Raw genomic sequence first — 26,288 nt, 5'->3', positions numbered from 1 at the left:
CAATCCACAAATCAAAATCCAAAAACAATAGCTGAAGTCCATATACCAGAGAAACAAAACGTGATTACAATATTACAAAACAGAAACATCAAAAAACAGAAGGAAGCTAGACAAACATACTCATAAGACCATGTCACAGTGACAGCTCTGAGGCTTTCTCAAGGTCCCACAGCTGCAGCATTATTTAAGAAAATGTCTGTAAATCAGGGTGCCTTTCAAGACATGCACTGTGACTGAGCAAGGTCAGATGGCTTGTTCACATCAACTGATAACTCATTTTGTGGTTTCCAGCCAATCTAATGAATTCCATGTTTCAAAGAACAGCATGGAATCTTTTAAACTATACAGGATGTGAGCATGAAATGAAGTGCATACAACATAGAGCACAAATGAAATCATTTCTAATGATGCAAAGAGCAAATGTTTAGAGTATGCTTGCACATGGAATGGTGCACCTTGGTTCTGTCATGATAATGCATGCTAGTGAACCTAATCAAGTATGTGGGTTAGAAAATGGATGGCCTGTAGTGAAGAACTTACTAACATAAGAAATAACACTGAACAGTCTCTGGAATCATACTCTGTAGGTTACTCTGAGCAGTTCGAGAGAATGCATTCTTGAAAAAGATGAATGTAGGTAATCCTTTTCTAATGAGTTAAAAAGTACAAGTTATAAAATCTTCCAGCATTTCAGGGTCTGCCAGGTTGTACATGTTTTGAAGTCCAAGCATAAAGCATGAAGCCTTTGTCTATGATTTAACAGGTATTTGTTCAAGAATGTGGAAACAGACTGAGACTGACTTTCAGAAAAACACATAGAAAATGGCTTTATTTTAGAAAAAGTTAAGATTTCAACATTTCCCTTTCCACGTTTCTTGGTCCTTGGACTAGACATTCACAGTTACATTATGACCTTGTTTTTTCTTTCTCATCTTGATTTTGAATAATCCCAATGCTGAATTTGGTCCACATCTACTTGGGTTACCAGGTCAGTTGTAGATACATTCTCAGTTTTTAGCCTTGCAATATCACCATTCACTAATACCCGCCAGCATGTGACAAGAAGCTAGGCAAACTTCAATTTGCAGAAGCTTCCTATTTGTCACTGGCACACTTTTCTGAGCTCCTTCCACACTCTTCTCACTATATGGTGATACTATTCTCAATCTGGCTTGGACACAAGTACAGATATTTCAGCTCACTATTGCCATGCCTCTCTACGATAATCTCTTCAATCTCCTTGAGTTCTTCCTGAAACTTTTTGATCTCAGCCTTGGCAGATGCTTCAGTGAAGTATTCTTCAGGGTACTGGCCAAGTGGGATCTGTGTGAGAAGGAAAATAAGAGAAGCATTTGTATATTGTCAAGATTGGCCAATGATGGAACCTTCCATGCCTGTACAAGGTATGGGTAACAACCACCCAAAATTTAAACAACTTAATGAAGCAGAAAGAAAGTAGAGCCAATACAAGTAACATTCTGCAATGGTCAACTTACTGCATTAGGCTGGGCACGACTCAGGTGCCACGTGATGGCCATCTCTACACATGACTGGTGCATATCCGGGAGTGTGTCCATAATCATCTCAATTGTAATGGAATCCTTGCAGGAAGGCGGGGGAAGACGCATAGTGCAGGGTGTGTTTGGAACCCAAGAGCACCAATCAAACTACAAGAAAAGGATAACCATACTGTCAGTCACCCAGCCTGATACAGTTGTTTTGAAAACAATGTTTGTTCAGCAATTACCTGCCCATTGTTGGTTGCAGCATGTTGGACAGAGCATGTGAAAATGACCATTGTCAAAAGAGTAATGAGCTCTTTTCTATCCTTCAGGTCACTAGATAACCCTGAGGAAAAAGTATAAGAGAAAATGATGGGCAAAAGACTGATGAGAGGACTTTCACCTCAGTGTTTCTGGCATGCAGTTATTGTTGAGCAACCACCCTAATGTTGGTGCTTGACTGGAGATCACATTCAACATGTTACCAAGGAAATTCTGTGGTGATAGATCACTTCTTAGCACTGCCACAATGACCTTGAATCTATTTATTTAGCTGGTGCTTTTATCCAAGAGGTATTATACAGTTGATTCACTCAGAAGCAGATCACGCAGTGAGTTAGTGATGGGGATTATAGCAGAAGGACAGAAGGTTTTTCCTTCCTATCAATTATGCTATTCACTATCAGGGATGGTGTTCATTTGAGGTGAACTCATATCTGCTATTAACTCACTGGACTTCTACTCATAATGCACAACGAGTATCTTGTAATTGTTCATTATTTTTTTAATGGTCAAAAAGGGCAACTGAAAAATGAAGGAGACAAATACATGTTCTTTTTGAAGGCTAGAGTAAACCAAACCCAACCATCAAAGCATGAAACATATGGACATCAAATATAAAGGAAAACGACAGAATAGTAGCATTCTTTGTACTTTTTCTTTTTAGAATTTATCCAATAATCGGAAAACACAATGATGCACTCGACTATTTTCGGTAGAATGGCACAATGACATGATGCATCTCAGTGACATTTGAAAACAAACAATATGGTTTATGCCATACACAACAGGATTATGGTAATGGTAAGATGTTACTAACAAATGCTTCGAAACTTCCAAAAGAGTATTAATCAGTTCCTTTGAGCACAAAAAGAAAGATCAATCATAGTAATGTATAATAATAGCATGTGAAAAAATTGCTGTGAGGAAAAGTAAGCAATAGTAATACACAGAAAATACAAAGAGGAGCAAAAGATCACTCCAAAAAATAATTGTCTGAAAAATAAGCAGCAGATCAAAAAATGAATGGGAATGAAACCCATCATTGGTGAGAAACTGATCACATAACAGGGGATGCCACAAATTTGGTGAGCACAGTACTTAAGAACTTGAGCCCTGCAGCAGCTCTTCCTGTAAGAAACATCGTCAGTTGTCTCTTCCCTTGGTTATTAGCTATGGACAGCCAGTACTGATAGTCATAGATAGATCAGTTGAAGTAATAGCAATAACTAGTGTAGTAGGGATGGTGTAGTGGAACTGATCATTGAAAGAATTGGTTCAGGGTGATAGCTTTGTCCACATTCCCTTCTGGCTCCCCTGGATTGCATTAGTCCACTACTTATGCCCAGTCCATTTCAAATATTTTTCAAGTTATTCTCAATGAGTTTTTTTATTGTAGCTCCTTAAGGTTCATGTTCACTTTCACATCTTTCACATAGCTTTAACTTCTCCCACCATGTTTGTTTAAACTATTCTGTACACATTACTACTACATTCAACACACTTGATACAAGAAACTGATGAAGTGTTGCATGTTGGTCAGGCATATAATAATTTCACTGTACTCCGTACATGTGACAATATTCTCTCTATTACTATGAAATTGTACACCTGCATATTGTCCAATGATCCCCATGTTTACTTTTTTGCCATAATGAAGTGGGTCTCGGCAGCACGGTGGCGCAGTGGGTAGGACTGCTGCCTCGCAGTTGGGAAACCTGGGGACCTGGGTTCGCTTCCTGGGTCCTCCCTGCTTGGAGTTTGCATGTTCTCCCCATGTCTGCGTGGGTTTCCTCCGGGCGCTCCGGTTTCCTCCCACAATCCAAAGACATGCAAGTTAGGTGGATTAGTGATTCTAAATTGGCCCTAGTGTGTGGGTGTGTTTGTGTGTGTCCTGCGATGGGTTGGCACCCTGCCCGGGATTGGTTCCTGCCTTGTACCCTGTGTTGGCTGGGATTGGCTCCAGCAGACCCCCGTGACCCTGTGTTCGGATTCAGCGGGTTGGAAAATGGATGGATGGATGGAAGAAGTGGGTCTCTTATGATAGCTGCTACGTCTGCTTCTGCATAATGCTGCATTTATTCTAATAACCACTTTGAACCTGAACAAATTGTCCACACATGCTGAATACACAGTCTGTTATGATATCTTCTTGGCTGAAATCTACCTGGCCGTTGTACTGCTATTCTCTGAATAGTTACCATATCTGTATGATACAGTATTTTGCCACCATCTAAATGTCTTCTCCAATGTAATTTCCTGCTCACTGAATACAATGAGGGCATCCATTTTTCTAACTGAAAACAGTGACAGTGAACTACTTATTCTTTGCCTCATTTCAGAACCATCAATGTCTCTTACCAAAATTTGGAGTATCTACAAATCCTTCATTAACCACATCATGAATCCAGCTCTGCAGTTCTTGATCTTCTATAACCTCCTGGTCCGAAGAATAGTAGAGAGTCACAATTCCAGACACAAAACTGCAAAATAACGCACACAAAACAGAATGTAAATGCCCTGATCTGGAACCATGGGATCAAGGGATAGCCAAGGTGCACAAGTGTTATGCAACTGTTTGGTGCACCACTAACCTGTGAATGGTGTTCCACAGCATCATGCAGTCCTCCCTGTAGAAGTAATTTTTGAGCCGGGTCACACCCCGTGCTTTGAAGTCAAAAGTAGGTAAGAGAGACTTGAAAGTCAGCTTCTGATATTCCTTTTGAGCTACTAGGAGCAAGCCAGTTCCTCCAGTGGACACCACCTGTATAATGGATGGCAGCACATTAAGAGTGACCTTTGGACACTTGTGTGACAAAAAGAAGGCATTGGCATCAAACATACCCTCTTGAAGATTCCATCTTCAGAAATTAGCTGTGTGCGGCCACGTATGTTGATTTCCAGAGTATATCGTAGGTGGGGGGTGAGGAGCTGAAAAGACACGAAGAAACAAAACTGAGGCAGCATCAACCAGAGGAACAAGTTGAGGTAAACAGAACAATAGAAGGTGGTACAACGAAGATGATTTGCATCAAGAGCATCTTCACTTTAGGTTTAGTAGTGTGTTCTGGCCAATGTATTGTGGAAAGCAGTCCCCCGATTAAAAATAGATAAAGTCCTTATTTACAATCAAATTTTAAATGACTGAAGAATGAAGAGAACAAATAATATACACCAAGAAACAGAGATGTATAGAAATAAAAGGCAAAAACATCCCTACTCTGTGAAGAACATTAAATTTACAAAACAGAGACGATGAATGAATGAAACCAGTTCTGACAAAATGGAGAAGGCAGCAGACCACAGACAGAAAAAGAAAAGAAACAAGCAGGGTGATCTCTTCACCAACCATTAGACAGCAAGTCATCCACAAGACTGGTTACCAAGGGCCATTTTCTAATATTAGGGCCAAATGCTCTATTTATCCTTATTGCTCTGAGATCAAAAAGAATTAGATAATAAGAAAGAAGTTTTCCAAGAATCAACAGAAAAACTATTAAGTCTCTCCTGCGAAAGTCAAGTGACAGATTCCATGATGCTTAGGAAATACAACCTTGTCTGTATTGGATTAAGAGAGAGACTGGAAGCATTTAGAAAAAAGAAAATGTGGGGACAAAGAGAAATTTGGACAGAAAGGATCACTGAGAGAGTTTGAGACAAAAATAAAATAAAAAATGGTGGAAAGATAAATAATAATAATAATTCATTACATTTATATAGCGCTTTTCTAGGTACTCAAAGCGCTATCCACACAGGGAGGAACCAGGAAGCAAACCCACAATCTTCCACAGTCTCCTTACTGCAAAGCAGCAGCACTACCACTGCGCCACCTGTGAGGATGATAAGATGAAGGGAAAGTCCCAAAAGATATCGAGAAAAGATTTGAGAACATGTAGGAAGCACAAATAACAAAGGGGATCAGTGGACAAACCCATTATGAAAACATTTACAAGGAGGTAAGATATACGCGATGAACAAAATGAAACTGATTATGCTGATGGCTGAGGTTCCTGGAGGACAGGGTGATATTCTTATTTTTTCCTGGATAAATTGATGGAAGATGAGAGACCACTTTACCACACTGAACACAAATGGAAGGGCTTGTAGGAGGCTTTGGGCAATGCAGAAAAAAAAGAGTGTCAATTGTTTTTTATATTACCAAAAGGAATGAGAAAAGACAAAAAGCTGATCAAGAGGAAAGAAGGAGGAAAGCAACATTCTACATGTCCTAAGAACTGATCTCAGTTGAAGTTAAATGAAAAAGAAGAGGTAAGAATGGAGAATCCAGACCTTACTGTCTAGGGTGTCTGGAGTCGTAAATCATAAAAGATATCACTCAGTGTTAATAATTAAATGAGACCAAAGCACCACCACCAACTCGCAAAACTTCATTATGAAAAATGAAATTATGTAAGTGCCAATGGGGTGTAACGTAAATGATTCTCTCTCTAACGTCATATCTTCAAACTGTAAAGGATAAAATTACTGGTGTTGCAAACAATAGATTTTAGTCTTGTGTAGGGAACAGGGAAAGAAAGCCCATGTTCAATAGAAAGCTTAGAAGGAAGATTAGCAGGAACATTAATCCAGATCCATATGGACCTAAGGTAAAAGGCCCAATGATGAAATTCTAGGTCTGGAAGAGACACTTCCCCATCAATCCTATCTCAAATTAAAGTGACCTACTGATATTCTATTTCAAAAAAACTGGGAAAGGAGAGATCTGACTGGACCGATATTTGGTAGGAGGACAGAAAGGGAGCATAGAGCTAACAGTTTATAAGGTGAATAATATTCATTTTAATAATGGACAAATGAATATGGAAAAATAGAGAGGAACCGTAATACTTCATTTTTAAATGCACAGCGATAATTGGATGTAACTATAGTTCTCCCCAAATTAGAAATGTCAATACTGAGATAGTTGAATGAATTTGTGACAGGGATAGAAGAAGGGAGAGTGGAGCAGATTCCGTGAAGGTTCGGACCCATTTATTTTGTTTCCAGGAACAGTTTCATATTCACTAAACAAATTGAGTTCATGAGGTAGATCTGAGGGGACGCTACCTAAGAAAAGTAGGACGTTGTACACATATGAAGAAAACTTTTGTGGAATACTATGTGTATTTATAATGGTAAATAAAGGGCATTCTGGAACTTATTTCAAACCCAAAAATACCAGAGTTAGTCCAATTAACAGGAGAAAAGATATTTACTCAACTAAAAGACTTCAGGGAGGGTAAAACAGAAGTAACAAAATGAATAAAACCAAAATAATATAGTCTACCTGGGCCTTGCTAAACATTTGCCAACTACAATTGCTACTCCTCTCCCATCTTTCCTTTTAATCCTCAGGCTGGCTTTCTTTTGCTTCTCACTTCTCTGCTCCCAACTTCAAGCTTGCCTAAACGAGGAGTGGGAGTCAGGAGGTCAGGAACAGAGCAGTGTCAAGAGCTTGCCTAGTTGAGAAAGAAGAGTAGGCCAGTTAGAGGAGTTCTTAACAGGCTAATCTCAGGAGTTCCTCTGGTGCCAGCTATGCCCAATATAAAGTACCTGCAGTCCAGAACACCTATGATGTCACTTGTGTCACGTGTGTGTATATATATATATATATATATATATATCACTTTCGATGCACCCACTCAATAGTGTCATCCTCGACTTGTACTTTATTAATAAAATGTGATATTATCTAGTGTCATTTGTGACATCAGTATGTCTGTCTATCACAAAGTCAATGGGTATGTTGAGAGTGATGTATCCCTCAGCTAGCCAAGAAGCACTCCTTTTTCAGCTTGATTACCTGAGATGCCTGTAGAGAAAAGCCAAGCAAAATGACACCTTTTATTGGCTGACTAAAAAGATTACAATATGCAAGCTTTCGATGGCACTCAGGCCCCTTCTTCAGGAAAGATTATCTGCAGATACATCTTGCCTGAAGAAGGGGCCTGAGTTGCCTCGAAAGCTTGCATATTGTAATCTTTTTAGTCAGCCAATAAAAGGTGTCATTTTGCTTGGCTTTTCTCTACATTCATAATGGCTAACACAGTACAACACCCTAGTACTACTGAGATGCCTGCAGAAACTACAACCTACAGCCTAAGCAGATTGAATGTAGCATGCCAGTGTTGATGCCCACTAGTAGTCTGTGGATTTATTAAATTTTAAAGAATTTCCCTCACTGTTATCACACTGGTTCCATTCCATCTGAACTAGTGTGGTGCTGAGGTGTCACCCATTGCATTGGCTGCACTCAGTTCCTAATCTGTGATCCTGAGTTGGTTTGTCGTGTGGTGGGTGTGGCATTGCGCTGTTTCAGCGCGTGCTCCTAACCTATCCCAGCTAGAAGGATATCCTGTCTGGAATTTGTACTGGCTTGTTGTGTGGGATGTCTATTTATTGGAAATGCCAGGTGGAGACTGGCATTTCAGGCAGAAAAAGGCAAAAATTAGTGTAAAATAATGCCAAAAGTTAGTGCTAGGCCTAATACTTTAGTAGTACTGTATGTCCAGGAATGGCTAATAATAATGTTATCCTTATGCTATAGCTTATGTCATAGGAGGATGTCTTCAGCCTCACTTGTCTAACACACCATGTTTACTCAAACCCATTCCTTCAGAATGGACTATTGGCATTGTTTAAGGTGTCACATCACACTTAGCATATTAATGAATAAACCAGGCCTTGACTCCATTTCACATAAGACCTCTTGGCCTTTATATATAAGAAATGACTGTCTTAAGTACATTATTGAAGAAAGGTGCCCAGAAGTTGATTCAGAAAATAAAAACTCATAGAAATCCTTGGTATCACTACATACCTAATCCTCAAAGACCTGTCAAGGGCACAAGCTGCCTTCCTTTCAATCTCAGCACGAACTGGTGACTTAATTATTTACAGCCCCACAACTTACCTGCACTTATTTAGCCAACCAACACCTGGAAATGACTAACCCCTCCCTTTGTACCCCCTTTTCCCTTCCAAACAGACAGTACCTTATAAACAGGGTGAACTGCAGGCAGCTGCCTCAAGGTGGCCACACAGAACACCTCAACCACAAGATGTGTCCGCAGCAGGTGAGACAGAAGCTGGAAGATTTGGAACTCAGAATGCCGAACCCATGTCTTGGCTAAAACCCAAGCCAACTCAGGATCTGAAGGCAAGAAGATTGGGTTGTTCTGTCCAGGTGTCTGTTTCAGCTACAAGATATAAAATTTTAGAGGTCAACTCCTTATTTTAGAAGTCAGAATTCCTTATTCATTAGAAAGATCCTTTACCCTGGATGTCTCAGTGTAAGTCAAGATCACATGGTGTGAATATCTTGTTAATGAGGCTCTGACTGCCAGGTCTTATGCACTTACCTGGTGATTCATTTGGGTTTTAGACAAGCAGAGTAGATTCCACAGGAATTCTTTAGTGCTGCCAAAAAAGCATGGTCTCAGCCTGGTGGTGAGTGTAGAAAGTATTACCATGATGGAAGCTTCCTCCTTTGTAAACTCTTGGTTTACAGGTATTTATGTCTTAGTGAGTATGGAGACGGGGGAAAGGGTGGCAGCTTTTTGACTAAGAGACCAAGAAAGGTTTAATTGAAGCATGGAGGTTCAATACCTGAAGTTGGTGGACTTGAGTTGGATTTATTTTCGTTAATGAAAAAAATTGCACATTACTGGTCATTCTGTGGGCAAACTGTAAAGTCTTTAAAGCCAAAGTCACATTACATTTCTTATAGTCAGAGAGGATGTCAAATTTGATGATTGAATTGCAGATCTTGTCATTTCATTATATCAGTTTACACTAATTGAAATTATTCGGGATGTCTAATGAGACAACTGCATGACAACGTTCCAGCACAAATTCACATTTCAAAGTATTGCAACCTTGCAACTTTTGACAGCAAATAGGGCTACCTGAGATAGTCTGTGCTGTATGAAGGGTTTAGAGGTATGGCAAGTTCATCCACAATCTTGTCCAGCAGGAAACATTTCAAGTTTAAATTATTTTTCTTGTTGAGAATCTGCTAAACAAGTGGATAGGTCAGAGTAATTCTCCCTGCTCAGTGGCCTTCATAGTTTACATTTCTCCTACAGACTTGTATATAAATAAGGAGGGAGAGTGAAGTTGAAGGGAGGGGACCATAACCCAAAAACAAGCAGAAGAATGTGTGCAGATGTCCTTCTGGAGCCCCCACTACTCCCTCCACCCCCACTTCCATTTTATTCCTTATCTTTCCTCCTCTCAATGAGGCACTTGGCAGCCAGGAGGTTTCAATGTGTTCATTAGCTAAGGCTATGGAAAGAAACTGCCTTAGGACAAGTGTAGCCAAAGAGTGCATAAGAGAGAAACAAATCAGTATAGTAATACCTAGCTGGGTAGACTTTCACTGCCCTCTGTACTCTTCCAACTTCCTCTCTTCTTGTTATTCCCAGTTTAAAATGTCATGTTTATAATTTTCTTCACATGACACTGTGAAGGCTATCCTTTTCCCCATTCTTCAGATTTTATAAAATATCATTCAATCACTCCCATTTTCCCCAGTTTTCTTGACTGAATCTCTATTTTCACATTTTTTTCCAAAAAAAATTGCTAATTCCCAGCATTCATGATTATATGAAACAATTAATTTCTTCTTAACTGTTAGTAATAACAGTTGTGATGGGTTGCCACGACCATTACCCAGCCAGGACACCAGCTGGATGGAAGGCCTGGGGGAGATAGCATCTGCAAGGCACTAACTCCTGCGGGAAATTAGAGGGCCTCCTGGGTAGCTGTGGCACCATATATTCCAGCAGGGCACATTGGGAGTTGTAGTTTGGAACAGCTTTGTTGGGTTCCGTGGAGGTTGCCAGGGGGACCTGCAGAACCCTACTTTGGGCTTTCATCATACCTGAGAGTGATTCCATGTCTGATTAATGACATAATCTTTTTCCTATAGCATATTAAACAAACTCTCCATTGTTTGATATTACAGAATGTTCTCCCATCTGTTTTCTACTCTCAGAATCATAGGAATATTACACTTCATGGGTTTAAAGTTCAGACCTCCGTTATTGCTCTTTACTTACTTACTTAAAAATACCCTGCGTCTTCTTGGATGGCCAACAGAGGGCAGCACAGACTAAAACTAATAGAGGCTGGTGTGTTTTATTGCAGTTTTTTCAGTTACTTAAATGCAGTTCTCAAAGCACTAACCTAATTCCCGTAACTTAGCCTCAAAATTTCACTACCTTAACGCTATTGGCCACAGCACTGTTACATTTGTTAATATGTATGTGCTAAGTGGCAATTAGTTATGCACATTTTGCAAATCACGAAGTACATGCATCATTGTATAGACACAACTTGCATTGTATAGACACAATGCTCAATTGACATTGATGCGCCGATCACAACAGATTGTCCTTTTATCATTTAGAAATGTACATTTCTCATTCATATTAGCAGAATGGGTCATTGTATGAATCATTGCATGCTAAATATAATGTACAATGAGTACTGTATTCATTTGTCAATTTGGTAGAGATGAGAGAGAGAAAGGTTGCGAGTATGTGCTGATTACAGCCGCCTACCACGCGATCAATTGCTTGGATTGGGACTCAAGTGCAGCGGGTGACACCTCAGCACCACACTGGAACAGTGTGAGGATTTTTTTATGGTCGCTGGAGTGCCAATCCTGCCACCAATTCCCAAGTTTTCCCAGTAGGTTGGAGGACCTGCTTGCAGGCCTGGATGCAGATTAAAGTTATACCCAGAATGAAGCAATTGCAGGTTAAGGACAATACTCAAGGGCCCAACTGAGTAGATTCACTTCTGACATTTACAAAAGATATATAATAATAATGAGCACCCCTACCCATCCATTCCACATGTGCAAGTCATTGGTAATTGTAACCAATTACTAATTACAAATCTTTATAGGGTCTACCTCAGTGTTGCTGCAAGAAAACAATGGAGCAAGTAGCAAATGTAAGAGCAAGAGTTAGAGGTGTCAAAATGCATGGTGGAGGGTTAAGAGGTATGCAGAGAGAATGAGGATGAGGAAGAGACAGTTGACTAAACATATCACAAGAGATCAGAGCCAATATTGTTGACCGTGTAATAAACCATGGCCTAAGCATGGCGGAGGCGAGGTGAAGGGTGGAGGTGGCATGCATATGACCATCAGTGCCATGACCAGTTGTATCTACTGGGGCAATGCATGCTGCTTGTGAAGACATCACTGTGGAAGAATGGCGAGGGTGAGTGTGACATTCAAGAAAGATCTTCCCCCTCTGCTTTGGAAGACAAGACATCAGATGTGATGTTGATCAAGTGTTATGGCCAAAACAGAGAAGACAGGCAGGATGCGGAGATGGCTTGAAATTACAGTTGCATTGTATTTACTATACAGACATCACTGTATGTTTTGTAATGTTTTGTTTTCCTTCTATTAAAAAAAGATTTTGTTTCATGTCATCATTTGGAAGTTATATTTGAGTATGTGTGTTGTATGTGTATATACTGTACAACAAAATAAATGGTGTGTCTGGTTTTGGTTCCAGTACATGGTATTTTTGGGGGTTTACCTATGCATTGGTCAAGTGTGCTGTCTTTATGAGGATAATAGTTTACTGAATACTTATTTTGTTTGTTTTGGTACATGTTGTCAGTGTTTTTAGGCACTTGTGATATAGTGTTGTGATAACTGCCTTTATAGACTTGGGAACTGCACTTAGAGTTTTGAGACAGATGTTAACATTTTGGATGGTAACATTTTGGAAAATGCATCTTAGCAATCAAGAAAGACTACACAGTGCATCCGGAAAGTATTCACAGAGCACCACTTTTCACATTTTGTTATGTTATAGCCTTATTCCAAAATGGATTAAATTCATTTTTTCCCTCAGAATTCTACACACAACACCCCATAATTACAATGTGAAAAATGTTTACTTGAGATTTTTGCAAATTTATTAAAAATAAAAAAAATTGAGAAAGTACATGTACATAAGTATTCACAGCCTTTGCCATGAAGCTCAAAATTGAGCTCGGGTGCATCCCGTTTCCCCTGATCATCCTTGAGATGTTTCTGCAGCTTAATTGGAGTCCACCTGTGGTAAATTCAGTTGATTGGACATGATTTGGAAAGGCACACACCTGTCTATATAAGGTCCCACAGTTGACAGTTCATGTCAGAGCACAAACCAAGTATGAAGTCAAAGGAATTATCTGTAGACCGCCGAGACAGGATTGTCTCGAGGCACAAATCTGGGGAAGGTTACAGAAAAATTTCTGCTGCTTTGAAGGTGCCAATGAGCACAGTGGCCTCCATCATCCGTAAGTGGAAGAAGTTCAAAACCACCAGGACTCTTCCTATAGCTGTCCGGCCATCTAAACAATCGGGGGAGAAGGGCCTTAGTCAGGGAGGTGACCAAGAACCCGATGGTCACTCTGACAGAGCTCCAGAGGTCCTCTGTGGAGAGAGGAAAACCTTCCAGAAGGACAATCATCTCTGTAGCAATCCACCAATCAGGCCTGTATGGTAGAGTGGCCAGACGGAAGCCACTCCTTAGTAAAGGGCACATGGCAGCCTGCCTGGAGTTTGCCAAAAGGCACCTGAAGGACTCTCAGACCATGAGAAAGAAAATTCTCTGGTCTGATGAGACAAAGATTGAACTCTTTGGTGTGAATGCCAGGCGTCACGTTTGGAGGAAACCTGGCACCATCCCTACAGTGAAGCATGGTGATGGCAGAATCATGCTGTGGGGATGTTTTTCAGCGGCAGGGACTGGGAGACTAGTCAGGATAAAGGGAAAGATGACTGCAGCAATGTACAGAGACATCCTGGATGAAAACCTGCTCCAGAGCGCTCTTGACCTCAGACTGGGGCGATGGTTCATCTTTCAGCAGGACAATGACCCTAAGCACACAGCCAAGATATCAAAGGAGTGACTTCAGGACAACTCTGTGAATGTCCTTGAGTGGCCCAGCCAGAGCCCAGACTTGAATCCGATTGAACATCTCTGGAGAGATCTTAAAATGGCTGTGCACCGACGCATCCCATCCAACCTGATGGAGCTTGAGAGGTGCTGCAAAGAGGAATGGGCGAAACTGGCCAAGGATAGGTGTGCCAAGCTTGTGGCATCATATTCAAAAAAATTTGAGGCTGTAATTGCTGCCAAAGGTGCATCGACAGAGTATTGAGCAAAGGCTGTGAATACTTATGTACATGCGATTTCTCAGTTTTTTTATTTTTAATAAATTTGCAAAAACCTCAAGTAAACTTTTTTCACATTGTCATTATGGGGTGTTGTGTGTAGAATTCTGAGGAAAAAAATGAATTTAATCCATTTTGGAATAAGGCTGTAACATAACAAAATGTGGAAAAAGTGATGCGCTGTGAATACTTTCCGGGTGCACTGTAAATGAAGGAAGCCTGGCATGCAGCTGACACCATCTAGTGAGCAGTGTTACGGCATCACATTTTCCCCATTTCCTACTTGTCTTTACTATTTTCTGGATCTAGTTTAATGCTGGCATAGCTCTAGTGACAGACATGGGTCCAGATGGGAAAGTGAAGTTTTGCCCAAAGCCTCTTTCTATAATAGGTGGGCTCAAAGCACTTTGAGCATGGGAAAGGTATTAAATAAATAAAATATATATTTATTCTCTTTTTTTGTCACCTGTATTGCCAATGGAAGTAGTCCTTGCACAGGGTCCTCATACAATAGGCACAGAGGGGCACACAAATACTGTTGTTTGCCACGGATCTCATTGGCAGGAATGTCTTCTAGAACAGAATAATCCACCAAGTAAATATTTCCAGCCTGCAGAGAGGTATGCAAATCAGTAAAGGGTTGAGGAGAATGGAGAGAAGGTCATGTGGGAGTTCCAAACTACGCTAAAATGTGCTCACCTTCATTTCCTTATAAAGATTGGTTTTGGGACCCAGTGTGGCCTGCACCATATCTCCTGTGACAGGAAAATTATCCGGGAGGTGATAACAACATTCAATCATCATAGGATTGCTGCCGTTCAGAAATTGGTAGCCAAAAAACCAGTCCTCCTTCCAGTGCTCCATAACATACTCTGGTTTGGACAACAAAAATGTTAACTGGCAGACTTCTGGACAGACATTAGAAGCCAAGTTATTTAGGCCAATGTGGGTCTCCTACCTGCTACTGGACTCCTTAGTCTCCAGAAGATTCGACGGAAATCTTCAAGGTCACACCAAGACTTTCCAAAATTGATCACTAGCTTCTTGAGTGAAAGCTCCAGCAAGCTGTAGGCAGAAATCACTTATGGTCACCAAGCTATTCCTGGCAGGATGAATTGAATGGAGTGGCTGAAATACACCTGTTCACCTCGGGTGGCACTGCACTGCATGGGGAGAGAGGCACAGCACCAGCAAGGTGCACCTTGCACCTTTTCGTGTTAAAATTACAATGGTTCTTTGTCCTCAGAGATCTTCTTTACATATTCGGTAAAGCATCAGTATTAAAGACATGCCATCATGTGCCTGATTAATAAACAGAACTTTAGTGTGTTGTTTGAGAGAGAAGTGCTTTCTAAAACAACATGTGGGAAGAAATGGGCATTGGGGCAGTGACACATACTCTTTGTTTCTGCCTATCATGGAAATCACCAGACATGCTGGCGGTACAAACATATTAAGGGCACTAAATTCAAAATATTATGTCAATGAACTCTCAAATTTTCTTTCAGCAGGAGCACACATTTTATTCTCCAGGTGCCATGCAGCTGTAACAGGGCTCAATTGAGCCCATTACACTGCAAAAAATGAAATCTTAACAAGCCAGACAATCTTGAAAAGAGATAATAGATCTTGTTTTTCTTATTTTAAGAATAACTGACTTGAGTAGATTTGTATGTGTAAGATATATAATCTCATTTTTAGAAAAGTTAAGTTAACAAGTTAAACTTTCTCACTATATTGGCAGATAATTTTGCTTGATTCTAGTACCTTTTTCACAAGAAAAAGGTACTAGAATCAAGCAAAATTATCTGCCAATATAGTGAGAAAGTTTAACTTGTTAACTTTTCTGTGAAGAAGCACAGAGGATTAGGAAGGAGCACAGGTGCTCTAAAAGAACATGACTCAGGATGGAATATAATAACATAAGCAAGTGAGAATGGGTTGTCTTCAACAAAGAGCTAGGCAGCATATTTTATTGCAATATGTACCCTTACGCTCATTTATAACAACCAACAGGGAAATGACACTTTATAAGTGCTATAAGAGTAGCTTGCTTTCAGTCTGGAAATGGATATTTAACTGAAGAAGTCGGATCTGAGTTCTGAAATCTGGTCCTGCAGAAGTCTTGCTTACTGAATAACTATTGTAATGGATGGCAAGGATGGACTGGCTTCTCGAATGGGATGAATAACCCCTTGCCTAGCCTATAGTGAAAAGACAGGGAAGAGACCACCTATAAAGGGTTTTATAATTCCCCAAGGTATTAGATGGCAGCCTCCCTTGAATAGAACGCCCTGGCGCACACCTGTGGAGAGAGGCCTGCAGAGTGCTGTGGGTGCCACCAGAGTGTGCTGCTGAGAACAGGTTTCCCTAATTTTGGGAAGTTCCACCTGATTCAGAAGTGCTTCCTCCTTGCAATGCTGTGGCAAAGGAGGAAGTAGGGGAAAAAAAGGAAAGAAAGAAGTGTATTACACTGTATTTGGGAGAAGGGAGCAGTTGAAGGTACTTGTTTAATTATAATAAGTTCATTTGAACCAAAGACTGTGGTACTGTAATTGTGTACATTATGTGGTTTTGGGGCTCAATGACGCCCTCTACATGCAATAAAGAGAAAAACTCAACACTTTCAACTGCATATGATTCTTTTTCCTCTGTCTCATAAACACTGACCCTAATCTTCTGCTCCAGTTTACGTGACTAGTTATTCTCGTGATCATCTAGCCTAGCCTCCACTATTTAGAAACCCCACCCCCCAAACTTAGAAGTCACTAAACCAATCATTACACCCAGTCAACAGATGACTTATCCTAAATCATACCCAAACTCTCCCCACACTTAACCGACAACTCACGCGTATTGCAATGAGCCTTCAAAGTCACTTGTCTTCTCATTGTCGAAACGACTGTCCTGTGGGAGATCCTTCTCAGATTTTGCATCAATACACTTCGGAACCCCTGGTTTCCAAGCCTGCCATCTTGTGGGTTGAGAGGAAAGTAGGCATCAAAAGAATAAATCATGAGTAGATTTACCAAGTGAACAGTCTAAGTCTGCTCACCCTAGAAAGAACAAACACAAGGATTGAATACCTGTATGTCTGCTTCCGCTCTTGCAGTTCTCTTCTTCGGTGAGCAAGTAATTCAGGAATAGTGTCATCTAGCATTCTCTTAGCTGTAAGAAAAGTTGAAGGTGAGTAAGAAATAGAGAAGCTAGAGAGATGGAAAAATGGTAGAATGTATACTGATCAAGATAATGATCAATTAAGTTAAAGAAAAGGGGCACCAAGGTGAAAATGAAAGGAAAAGTAAAGATATAAATATACATGGATAAAGCTGGCAGTGTGGTCTAGCCTTAGAGTTGCAGAGTCGTCATCCCCATGTGATTCCAAAGTGGTGGTATCACTGGGCTGGAGATATACCTCCATACCTGTTCCCTCTCGTAACTCTATGCCCATGTCACCCACAAACCAGCGGTAACAGGGAAATGTCAGGGAAGTGCCATCAGGAGTCTTCACTTTCACATAAAGACAAAACCAGTTGTCCTCCACCCAGAAACGACGTTTCTCCAGTCTGACAAGCCAGATGGAGCCGAGTGGGACACTGCTCTTTACTTCATACTCATCCACCTGGAAAACACAAGTTAAAAAGTAGGTTTGCTGAGCTTACATTATACAAGAGGTATATACAGGTTATAGGAGCTGAAAGTTATAATAAAAAACAAGCTGAAGGTCAGAGCCAAAAGGGAAATCAGAACAAAGCATCCAAACTAAAGGGCAAAAATAAACATGAAGGTAAGAAACAAAGCTAAAGTCAACTCCAGAATCAGAATCATAATTCTAAAGCTAGGGCCTACTTGGGAAAAAAAGCTAACTACTACTAAATATTTTAGTTGTTTGGGAATATCTGGACGATATTGAGCTTATTGCATGTCAGCATGTTTATACTGTAAAAACTGGTGACATCACTCCAGCTACTGAGATGAGAATGGAAACGTGATGACATGCAAACAAAATGGTGTAAAGCAAATAAAAAAAAACTATTAATAAAAAAGAACACCAATAAAATAGAAGCAACAGTAAAATCTAGAATAAAAATTGAATTTTCACATATAAAACCACCAAATCAGAAAAAAGTTCACATATTAAAGTGATTTATTACTACACAAATATCATGAGTTAGTAACTTACCATTCTCTGAGGGTTATTAATCTTGTTAGGTTAATAGATTTACTAAGGCTGCTTGTTTTAAGTCTAGAATCAGCCAAAAGGACATTACATGGTCTATGATATCTGACCCTGAGGTCCAATTTTTTTCCTGACTCTAGTGTAATTTTTATTCTAATTTCTGGAAAAAAATTAAATTTAACATTAGGTAACATTGAGAACCTATGTATAAAACAGAAAGAATCAAGAACTGAAAAATATAGTATTTGTTTAAAATAAACAAATGATTAATTGGAAATCTATCCTTTCTAAATGTTGTGCTGCTGGAGTTAACCCCTTCACATGTACTGTGTGAATGGTTCCAAATCTAAAATCAATTTCATCCCCAAGTGTTTTTGTTCCTAGTATTTCAATGTTACGAATATCAAAGATGTTTAGGCTAAAATACAGAAGTACCCATTTGAAGTGTAGAGTCCCAGTAACAGAAGTTGTGGCTCTCTACATGAGCTCTCTGGCTGAGGGTTGAGCCTTGAAAATTAGGCACTTTGTACATTGGTCCTTTTCAAATCATTAGCCAAATTGTGCCTGTTACCTACAAGTTAACTTTTCCAGCTTACAAGCTTACACTTTCTTTCACAAATCCCATTTAAAGGATGTTTTTCCAGGTCTTAGTATTGTTACATGTACTCTGATAATTGCTGACATTCTTATCATTATGGCCCCCATCCCATGTCCCACATACAAGCAATGTCAGAACTGTACAAATACTGCATCATTTTCTTTTGTGTTTTTACAGAAGACCTATATCATTATTTAACCAAACCTAAGTCTCACTTTTAAAAGTTTCAACTACCTTTCCAATTATTCATGATTAACAGTTAACAGAATCAAAAATAAATGAGCAAATCATTACCAAATTAATGGGGATTGGGGAGATAGGTAATCAAAACTATGGATGGTAATATACAATGTGAAGTATATCAAACCTATCATATTTTAAAATATGTGATATAACATTAGTAGCATGTTAAATTATTCATCAAATTGTCTGTAAAGTAATTACTCAGATAGATAGATAGATAGATAGATAGATAGATAGATAGATAGATAGATAGATAGATAGATAGATAGATAGATAGATAGATAGATAGATAGATAGATAGATAGAACTTTATTTATCCTCAGGGGGAAATTTGGCTTTTACTGAAGCTCCTTAAATACCTACATAATTTGATATATAAATAAATACATATATACACATCCTATGGCCTAAATGCACACCAGAAAGACTAAATATGAAGAAAATTTAAAATGAAGGAAAACTTCTGACTTAGCAGTCACAGTATCAGTGAGGCATTATACAGATGTATTGCTTTTTGTATAAGCCGCCCCAGTGGCGTTTCTTCACACACTTCTGCTGAATAATTCATTGGCTGAAAGGCCTCCATGTTAGTGTGTCAGAGAGAGGACAATGCAGCATTGTTCATAATTGCAATCAGTTTTGTTTTAATTCCCTAATTCGCTTGTGCCTCCAGGAGATTCAGATTGCATCCCATAATTGAACATGCCCATTTAATTAGCTTGGTGAGTTGGTGGTCCTCTCTTGAAGTGATATAATTGACCAGCAAACCACAGCGCAGAAAATCACACTGGCCACCACAGTGTAATTAAATAACTTTTAATAGTTTACTTTGAGATAGGGGAATTCCAGCAGGTGTCCTTGCACTATGAGCAACTAATACTAAACCTGGTCTTCCTTACCAGAGTTATAGGTGGTACGCTACAATGATATGCTGTAGCTTCTTCAGTACAACAACAACAGCAATGCATTTCTTGTACGGCCCAAAATGACTCAAGAAATGTATCAATAGGCTTTAATGGGCCATATTTTTTTTAATTGTCCAGCTTGACTCCCTAAGAAGACAAGAAAAAACTCCCCAAAAAGAAAATATTGCCCTATTACTTCATTTTATGGATTGAAGTTTACAAGACTAGTTGTTTGAAAGAGAAACCCATTACATGTACTGCTTTTAGAAAGTTCCAAGGAAAATGTTTTCTTTTTTCAAATTCATTATCAATGTGTTTGCAGTTTCCATAACAATTTCACACCACAAAGTCTGTCTTTCTAAATTTAATAAAAAATCTTCCTCTTATTTTAATTCACTTACAGCGAAATGGAAGGTTACACTGTTAAATAACACTGCTAAATGGGAATAGGGGAACAATGTTGTATTTGTTTTATTGTAGTTATTATTACATATTTATGTGACATGCCATCTATCCCATTAATGCTGAGTATTTCACTGTGGGAGATTAATATCTGAACAATACTCTGGCCTCAGCACCTGCCTGAACCTCAAGCACACTTTATTCCCTCTTGCAAACAGAGTGACGTGTTCAGTGAGAATTCAATAAGAGTAAATTCTCTGAGCAACACCCACTGTACTTAATAGTAATTTTTGAACTCGTGTTGCCTCCTCTCGACTCATTAAGATTTATAAAAGGTCTGCTGAACTCTAAACTTAACTCTTTTTAACCTTGCCCATGTGCCACTGAGAGTTCTCTAACCTCTGATTATGATTACATATTTTAATTGTTTTAGATATACATGGAATCACTTGTAGTCCTGATTAGACAGACTTTTTTTAAATCTTGTAATTTTGTTTTACTGTAATTTATGTTATATTATTTAACTTCCTCTGTATGGTATTTATCTGAAGCAAAAGGAATTACTATAAAAAAAGACTCCTCTAACCTCTATCCTTAGTGCTCAAAAATGTTTTTGAACTCAAAATCCCCTCCTAGCACTCAGTGGAAATTCTGTAAGCCCCACTACCCCAAGCTTTGCTTTCTTTTTTTTTTTATAATATTTTTATTTTATTAATTTTCATTGTAATCATTCCATACAAACAGATCAATTTATAACCCAACAAATTTGAAAACAAATCAAACCCCACCCCTGAGAAGGAGAGCTTAGCTAAAGGAAAATTTCTTTAAGCTTTTTAATAAGGCAACATTAGACAAAAGAAGGGGAGAAGTAAATATCTATATAAATAAGAGATGGAGAAGGGAGTTAAATGCAATAATAGTTATTTCTCTTATTCTGAAATAATATTGATTAAATCCTGCCATGTTTTGAAAAAATTTTGTACAGATCCTCTAACTGAGAATTTGATTTTTTCCAATTTCAAATAATATAAAACATCGGTTTCCCACTGACTTATAAGAGGAGAATTAGGATTCTTCCAATTTAACAAAATAAGTCTGCGTGCCAAGAGTGTAGTGAATGCAATCACCGTTTGCTTGTCCTTCTCCAATTCCAGTCCATCTGGAAGGACACCAAACACAGCTGTTAGTGGGTTAGGAGGGATTGTGATACTAAGGCTGTCTGAGAGGCACTTAAAAATTTTTGTCCAAAATGATGTTAGTTTGGTGCAGGCCCAGAACATGTGACCCAGTGAGGCAGGAGCTTGGTTGCAGCGCTCGCAGGTTGGATCCTGGCCTGGAAACATTTTGGACAGTTTTAAGCGAGACAGATGAGCTCGATATATAATTTTTAGTTGAATAATTCTATGCTTTGCGCATATAGAACTCGAGTGAATTCTCTGCTTTGCTACCTTCCACTCCTTTTCTGATATATTGATTAAGAGATCTTCTTCCCAATGTCCTCTTGGATCTTTGAAAGGTAGGGACTCTAATAAGATTTTATATATTGCGGAAATAGTGTTTGTTTCCTCGGAATTGAGCAGTATTTTTTCCAGCATTGTGGAGGGTGCAAGGTGGGGGAAATCGGGCAATTTCTGTTTAACAAAATTTCTAATTTGAAGATAGTAAAAGAAATGTGTAGCTGGGAGGTTAAATTTTGAACGTAATTGTTCAAAAGATGTAAATATGTTGTCTATATAAAGATCTCTGAGCATTTTAATCCCAAAACTTTTCCAGGTATTAAAAACTTGATATACTTGCGAAGGTTGAAAGAGGTGGTTCCCTTGCAGAGGTGCCACTGATAAAAGATTTTCCATCTTAAAATGCTTCCTAATTTGGTTCCATATTCTGAGTGAGTAAAGCACAATTGGGTTATTAGTATATTTGCGATAACTTTCATTTATTGGAGAGCAGAGCAGGGAATATAAAGAAGTACTACAGGATTTTACTTCTATTGCAGACCAAGCCTGTGTATGTGCATTTATTTGTGTCCAGGTTTTTATGGCTTGTATGTTTGCTGCCCAGTAATAAAACTGAAAAGTAGGTAAAGCCATGCCACCTTCTGCCTGAGGTCTTTGTAGGGTCGCTCTTCGGATACGTGGGTGTTTTGAGTTCCAAATGAATGAGGTTATTATTGAATCTGTTTAAAAAAACGATTTATTGATATATATTGAAATGTTTTGAAATAAAAAGAGAAGTTTAGGAAGGATATTCATCTTAACCATGTTAATTCTTCCGGCTAGAGTGAGATGAAGGGTTGACCATCTATGCAAGTCTTGCTTAATTTTTTCCATACAGACGCCAAAATTTTGTTGATAAAGAGCTTTATGTTTACTTGTGATATTTACCCCTAGGTATTTAAACTGATCTGCTATGGTAAAAGGTAGGGTGTCTAATTTAATATTATATGCTTGTGAGTTCACTGGAAAGAGTATACTTTTATTCAGATTAATTCTAAGACCAGATATCTTTTGAAATTCTGTTAGTGCTGTTAAAACAGCAGGGACAGTGTTTTCTGGGTCCGATATATATAAGACCATATCATCTGCATATAGAGAAATTTTCTGTTCCAGTCCTTCTCTGACAATCCCCTTTATCTGATAAGAATTTCGGCAGTGAACCGCCAGTGGTTCAATAGCGATTGCAAACAACAGTGGCGACAAGGGACATCCTTGTCTGGTACCACGTTCTAGTTTAAAGTAGTCTGAGCAAATTTTATTAATACAAACTGAAGCTTCTGGACTGGTATACAGTAGTTTGATCCAAGCACAAATATTCGGGCCAAACCCAAATTTCTCCAATGCAGTGAAAAGGTAATTCCATTCCATCATGTCAAATGCCTTTTCTGCGTCTAATGATAGTAATATCTCTGGGGTGTTTGATTTTGCTGGTGAATATATAACATTAAACAAGCGTCGGAGATTTGAAGATAGATGTTGGCCTTTAATAAATCCAGTTTGATCTTGTGATATTACCGAGGGCAGCACTTTCTCCATCCTTCTAGCTAGGATTTTTGAGAGTATCTTAACATCATTATTCAGGAGTGAAATTGGTCTATATGATGCACATTGTAACAAGTCCTTATTTTGTTTAGGAAAGACGGTGATTAATGCTTGTCGAAATGTTTGAGGTAGTATTTGGTGGTCTTTAGCTTCTGTAAATGTTACCAATAAGAGTGGAGCTAGCTGAGTGGAGAATTTCTTATAAAACTCTACGGGGTAACCATCAGGGCCTGATGATTTCCCGCTTTGTAGTGACTTTATAGCGTCTAGTAATTCTGTTAGCGTTAGAGGTTTATCCAGTTCCTCAGCACTTAAAGCATCTATTTGTGGTATTTGTGAATTATCCAGAAATGCATTAGATTGCGTGTTGTCTTCTTTGGGCTCAGTGGAATATAAAGACTTATAGTAATCTCTAAATGTGTGCATTATTTTATTATGGTCGATGATTTCTTCTCCATTCTTGTTGGTGATTACTGGTATTGCATTGTGAACTTCTTGTTTATGAATTTGTTGAGCTAAAAGCTTATTAGCTTTTTCTCCGTGTTCATAGTAATGCTGTCTAGACTTATAAATAAGTTGTTCAGTTTCTTTAGTTGTTAAGATGTTAAGTTCTGTATGCAGGGCCTGCCTTTTCCTATGAAGAGCTTCACTTGGACGCCTGGCTTGTTCTTCATCTATTCTAGTAATTTCATTTCTTAGCTCTGCCACTTTCTTGGTTTCTAATTTATTTCTATGGGAAAGATATGCTTTCTAACTTACAGCTCCACGGCAGAAGTCTGGTCCCAGCTTATCCAGTACGGTTCTTTCACTCTCCCCATGCTCTCCAATCAATGTGACGTACACATAATTGTTTGTTCCAGAGTACTCAGATGTTCCAGTGGCTACTGTTACTTTGTAGGCTGCCATCTGCAAACAAAAAGACACAACAATTGTCTAGTTTTCTAACTTTTCAAAATATACCCCAGTCAATGCCTGTACATTAAGTGGAGGGTAAAGTGTGTGTTATTCCAGAATGTAGTTCTGGGGAGATCTGCATCTCAATAAATGCTAGGTGTCTACACAAATACAGGCTGTACACATGTCCCTTACACCTCAGTGCTTTGATAGCTATTTCAGTAAGTGGTAGATTAGGATACTTTTTTTTTCTTCAACCTTCAGATGGTGCAGTACTATGAATGGAGATGTTCCCACAGCCATTTATATGGGAATGTGACAGAGGCCTGCTTGCACTCACGCTGGGTAACACAAATCTTAGCTGGGAGATGTTGAAGATTTATATTGTCAAATAAAACATGTATTTTAAATCTTTTGAAATCAATAATATTATTGTAAACTTTTAGGATATAAACTACAGTACATCCTATCCTGTAGCTTTTATCCAGAATCCCTGTTGTGGGGCATCTTACAAATTTAGTCTTGATGCAAACCTTAAATTTCTTGATAATCAAATACCATAATACGACCAGATTTACCACCTAAATTACCTACAATAGTAACTTAATTCAAATTAAAACAAAAAAATATATCACCAGTTCAGAAATATCTATGCAGTTTTAAATGCTGCTTATTAAACATTCACTGTCTTGGAAGTCAAGCTGCTTTGGTAAATAATATTATATTAAGTACAAAATTTGTTTTGTGTCTTCTTACTGAAACTTGGCCTAGTAAATCTGACACTATTCCCCTAGCTGAGGTGTCACCAGATGCATACACATTCCTTCATTAACATAAAAATATTGGTGGAGGAGGTGGCCTTGGAATAATTCATTGTGACAAAATGCAAACCGCCATGAAAAATTTAGCCTAATTCAAATCCTTTGAGGCACTCATTTGAAATTTTAAAATAGATTCCAATACAATTGCAATTCTAGTGTACACAACACCAGGGCCATATTCATTGTTAATGCCTGAATTTAACAACCTTTTATCTCATTTGGCTATAAATTATGATTGTGTAGTGTTAATGGAGGATTTTATTGTACACATCAATGTGGAAACTGAGACTTTTAGTACTTGTTTACTCATTTGTTAAATTCAGCATGATTTTGTCAGATTGTCAATGCCCCAACTCATAATCATAATCACACATTAGATTTAATTAAAAATTACTCAATTAAATTATTTCTGATCACTACTTAAATTACATTTGATTTGATTCTGCCCTTACCAATACATTCACAGATTAAAATAAAGATACTGTGACATCTAGATTATAACTCTGCTTAAAAAAGTGTAGATGAGTAAGTCAAGTGTAATCATGGAAATCAATTAAATCAGTTAACATCAAATTAGACTATGACCTTTGGATACAGTGGCTTCAGTTAAAATGAAAAATGATTAAAGCGCATAGAAAAACTCTCCCTGGTTTAATGAGAGCACTTGAACTCTTAAATTAGCGTAGAAAACTGGAGTGTAGATGGAGAACAGCAAAGCTTTTTGCATTGCATGGAGAAAGAGTGTTAAAAATATAAACAAAGCTCTCTTTAAAGCCTGTTCAGATTACTATTCTAAAATAATAAATAACAACAATAGTAATCTTCGTGTACTGTTTACAACAAAAGTCGAAAATGTAACATTCCAGATCGCAGCATCACAGTTCTAACTGCATACTAGCCTGGCATACCCTGTCTCACCTTACATTCAGTGCTTTAAAAATTTTAATCTTGTAGCAGAAGAGGAAGTCTTAACTTTAATTTCTAGAATGAAATCTAATAATTGTTCCCTAGGTCCACTGTCAACAAAACTAGGAAAATGATTAATGCTTGTCCTTGCAGTGACTATGCTTAGCATTATCAATAGCTCATTACAGAATTGCACAGTTCTTGATGCATCGAAAGTTTCAATTATCAAACCATTATTTAAAAAGTAAGACCTTGACTGACATGCACTTAATTGTAGACCCATTTGAAATTTTCCCTTTCTCTGTAAAATACTTGAAAAAATAGTTG

At 38.5% G+C, this 26,288-nt stretch overlaps 1 protein-coding gene across 2 annotated transcripts in view; it reads right to left on the bottom strand.

Annotated features, from left to right (window-relative positions):
* Positions 1-808: 808 nt before the first annotated feature.
* The window catches only part of LOC114648756 (polyunsaturated fatty acid 5-lipoxygenase-like), a 40,632-nt gene continuing 15,152 nt past the window's right edge, over positions 809-26,288 (bottom strand). For both annotated transcript variants that reach the window (XM_028797982.2, XM_051924144.1), the window contains exons 2-15: positions 24,100-24,246; positions 17,398-17,596; positions 17,061-17,142; positions 16,826-16,948; positions 14,933-15,039; positions 14,674-14,846; positions 14,441-14,584; positions 8,777-8,980; positions 4,626-4,712; positions 4,376-4,545; positions 4,143-4,264; positions 1,748-1,848; positions 1,497-1,667; positions 809-1,323 (exon numbers count right to left, since the gene is read on the bottom strand). In XM_028797982.2, the coding sequence (XP_028653815.1) occupies positions 1,144-1,323; positions 1,497-1,667; positions 1,748-1,848; positions 4,143-4,264; positions 4,376-4,545; positions 4,626-4,712; positions 8,777-8,980; positions 14,441-14,584; positions 14,674-14,846; positions 14,933-15,039; positions 16,826-16,948; positions 17,061-17,142; positions 17,398-17,596; positions 24,100-24,246 (2,010 nt within the window). In that variant the 3' untranslated portion in view covers positions 809-1,143. The remainder of the gene's footprint in view (positions 1,324-1,496; positions 1,668-1,747; positions 1,849-4,142; positions 4,265-4,375; positions 4,546-4,625; positions 4,713-8,776; positions 8,981-14,440; positions 14,585-14,673; positions 14,847-14,932; positions 15,040-16,825; positions 16,949-17,060; positions 17,143-17,397; positions 17,597-24,099; positions 24,247-26,288) is intronic.

This window comes from Erpetoichthys calabaricus, chromosome 3, assembly GCF_900747795.2.
Source record: "Erpetoichthys calabaricus chromosome 3, fErpCal1.3, whole genome shotgun sequence".
NCBI lineage: Eukaryota > Metazoa > Chordata > Cladistia > Polypteriformes > Polypteridae > Erpetoichthys > Erpetoichthys calabaricus.
The sequence above is the reverse complement of the archived record's forward strand: the minus strand, read 5'-3'. Positions and strand labels throughout refer to the sequence as shown.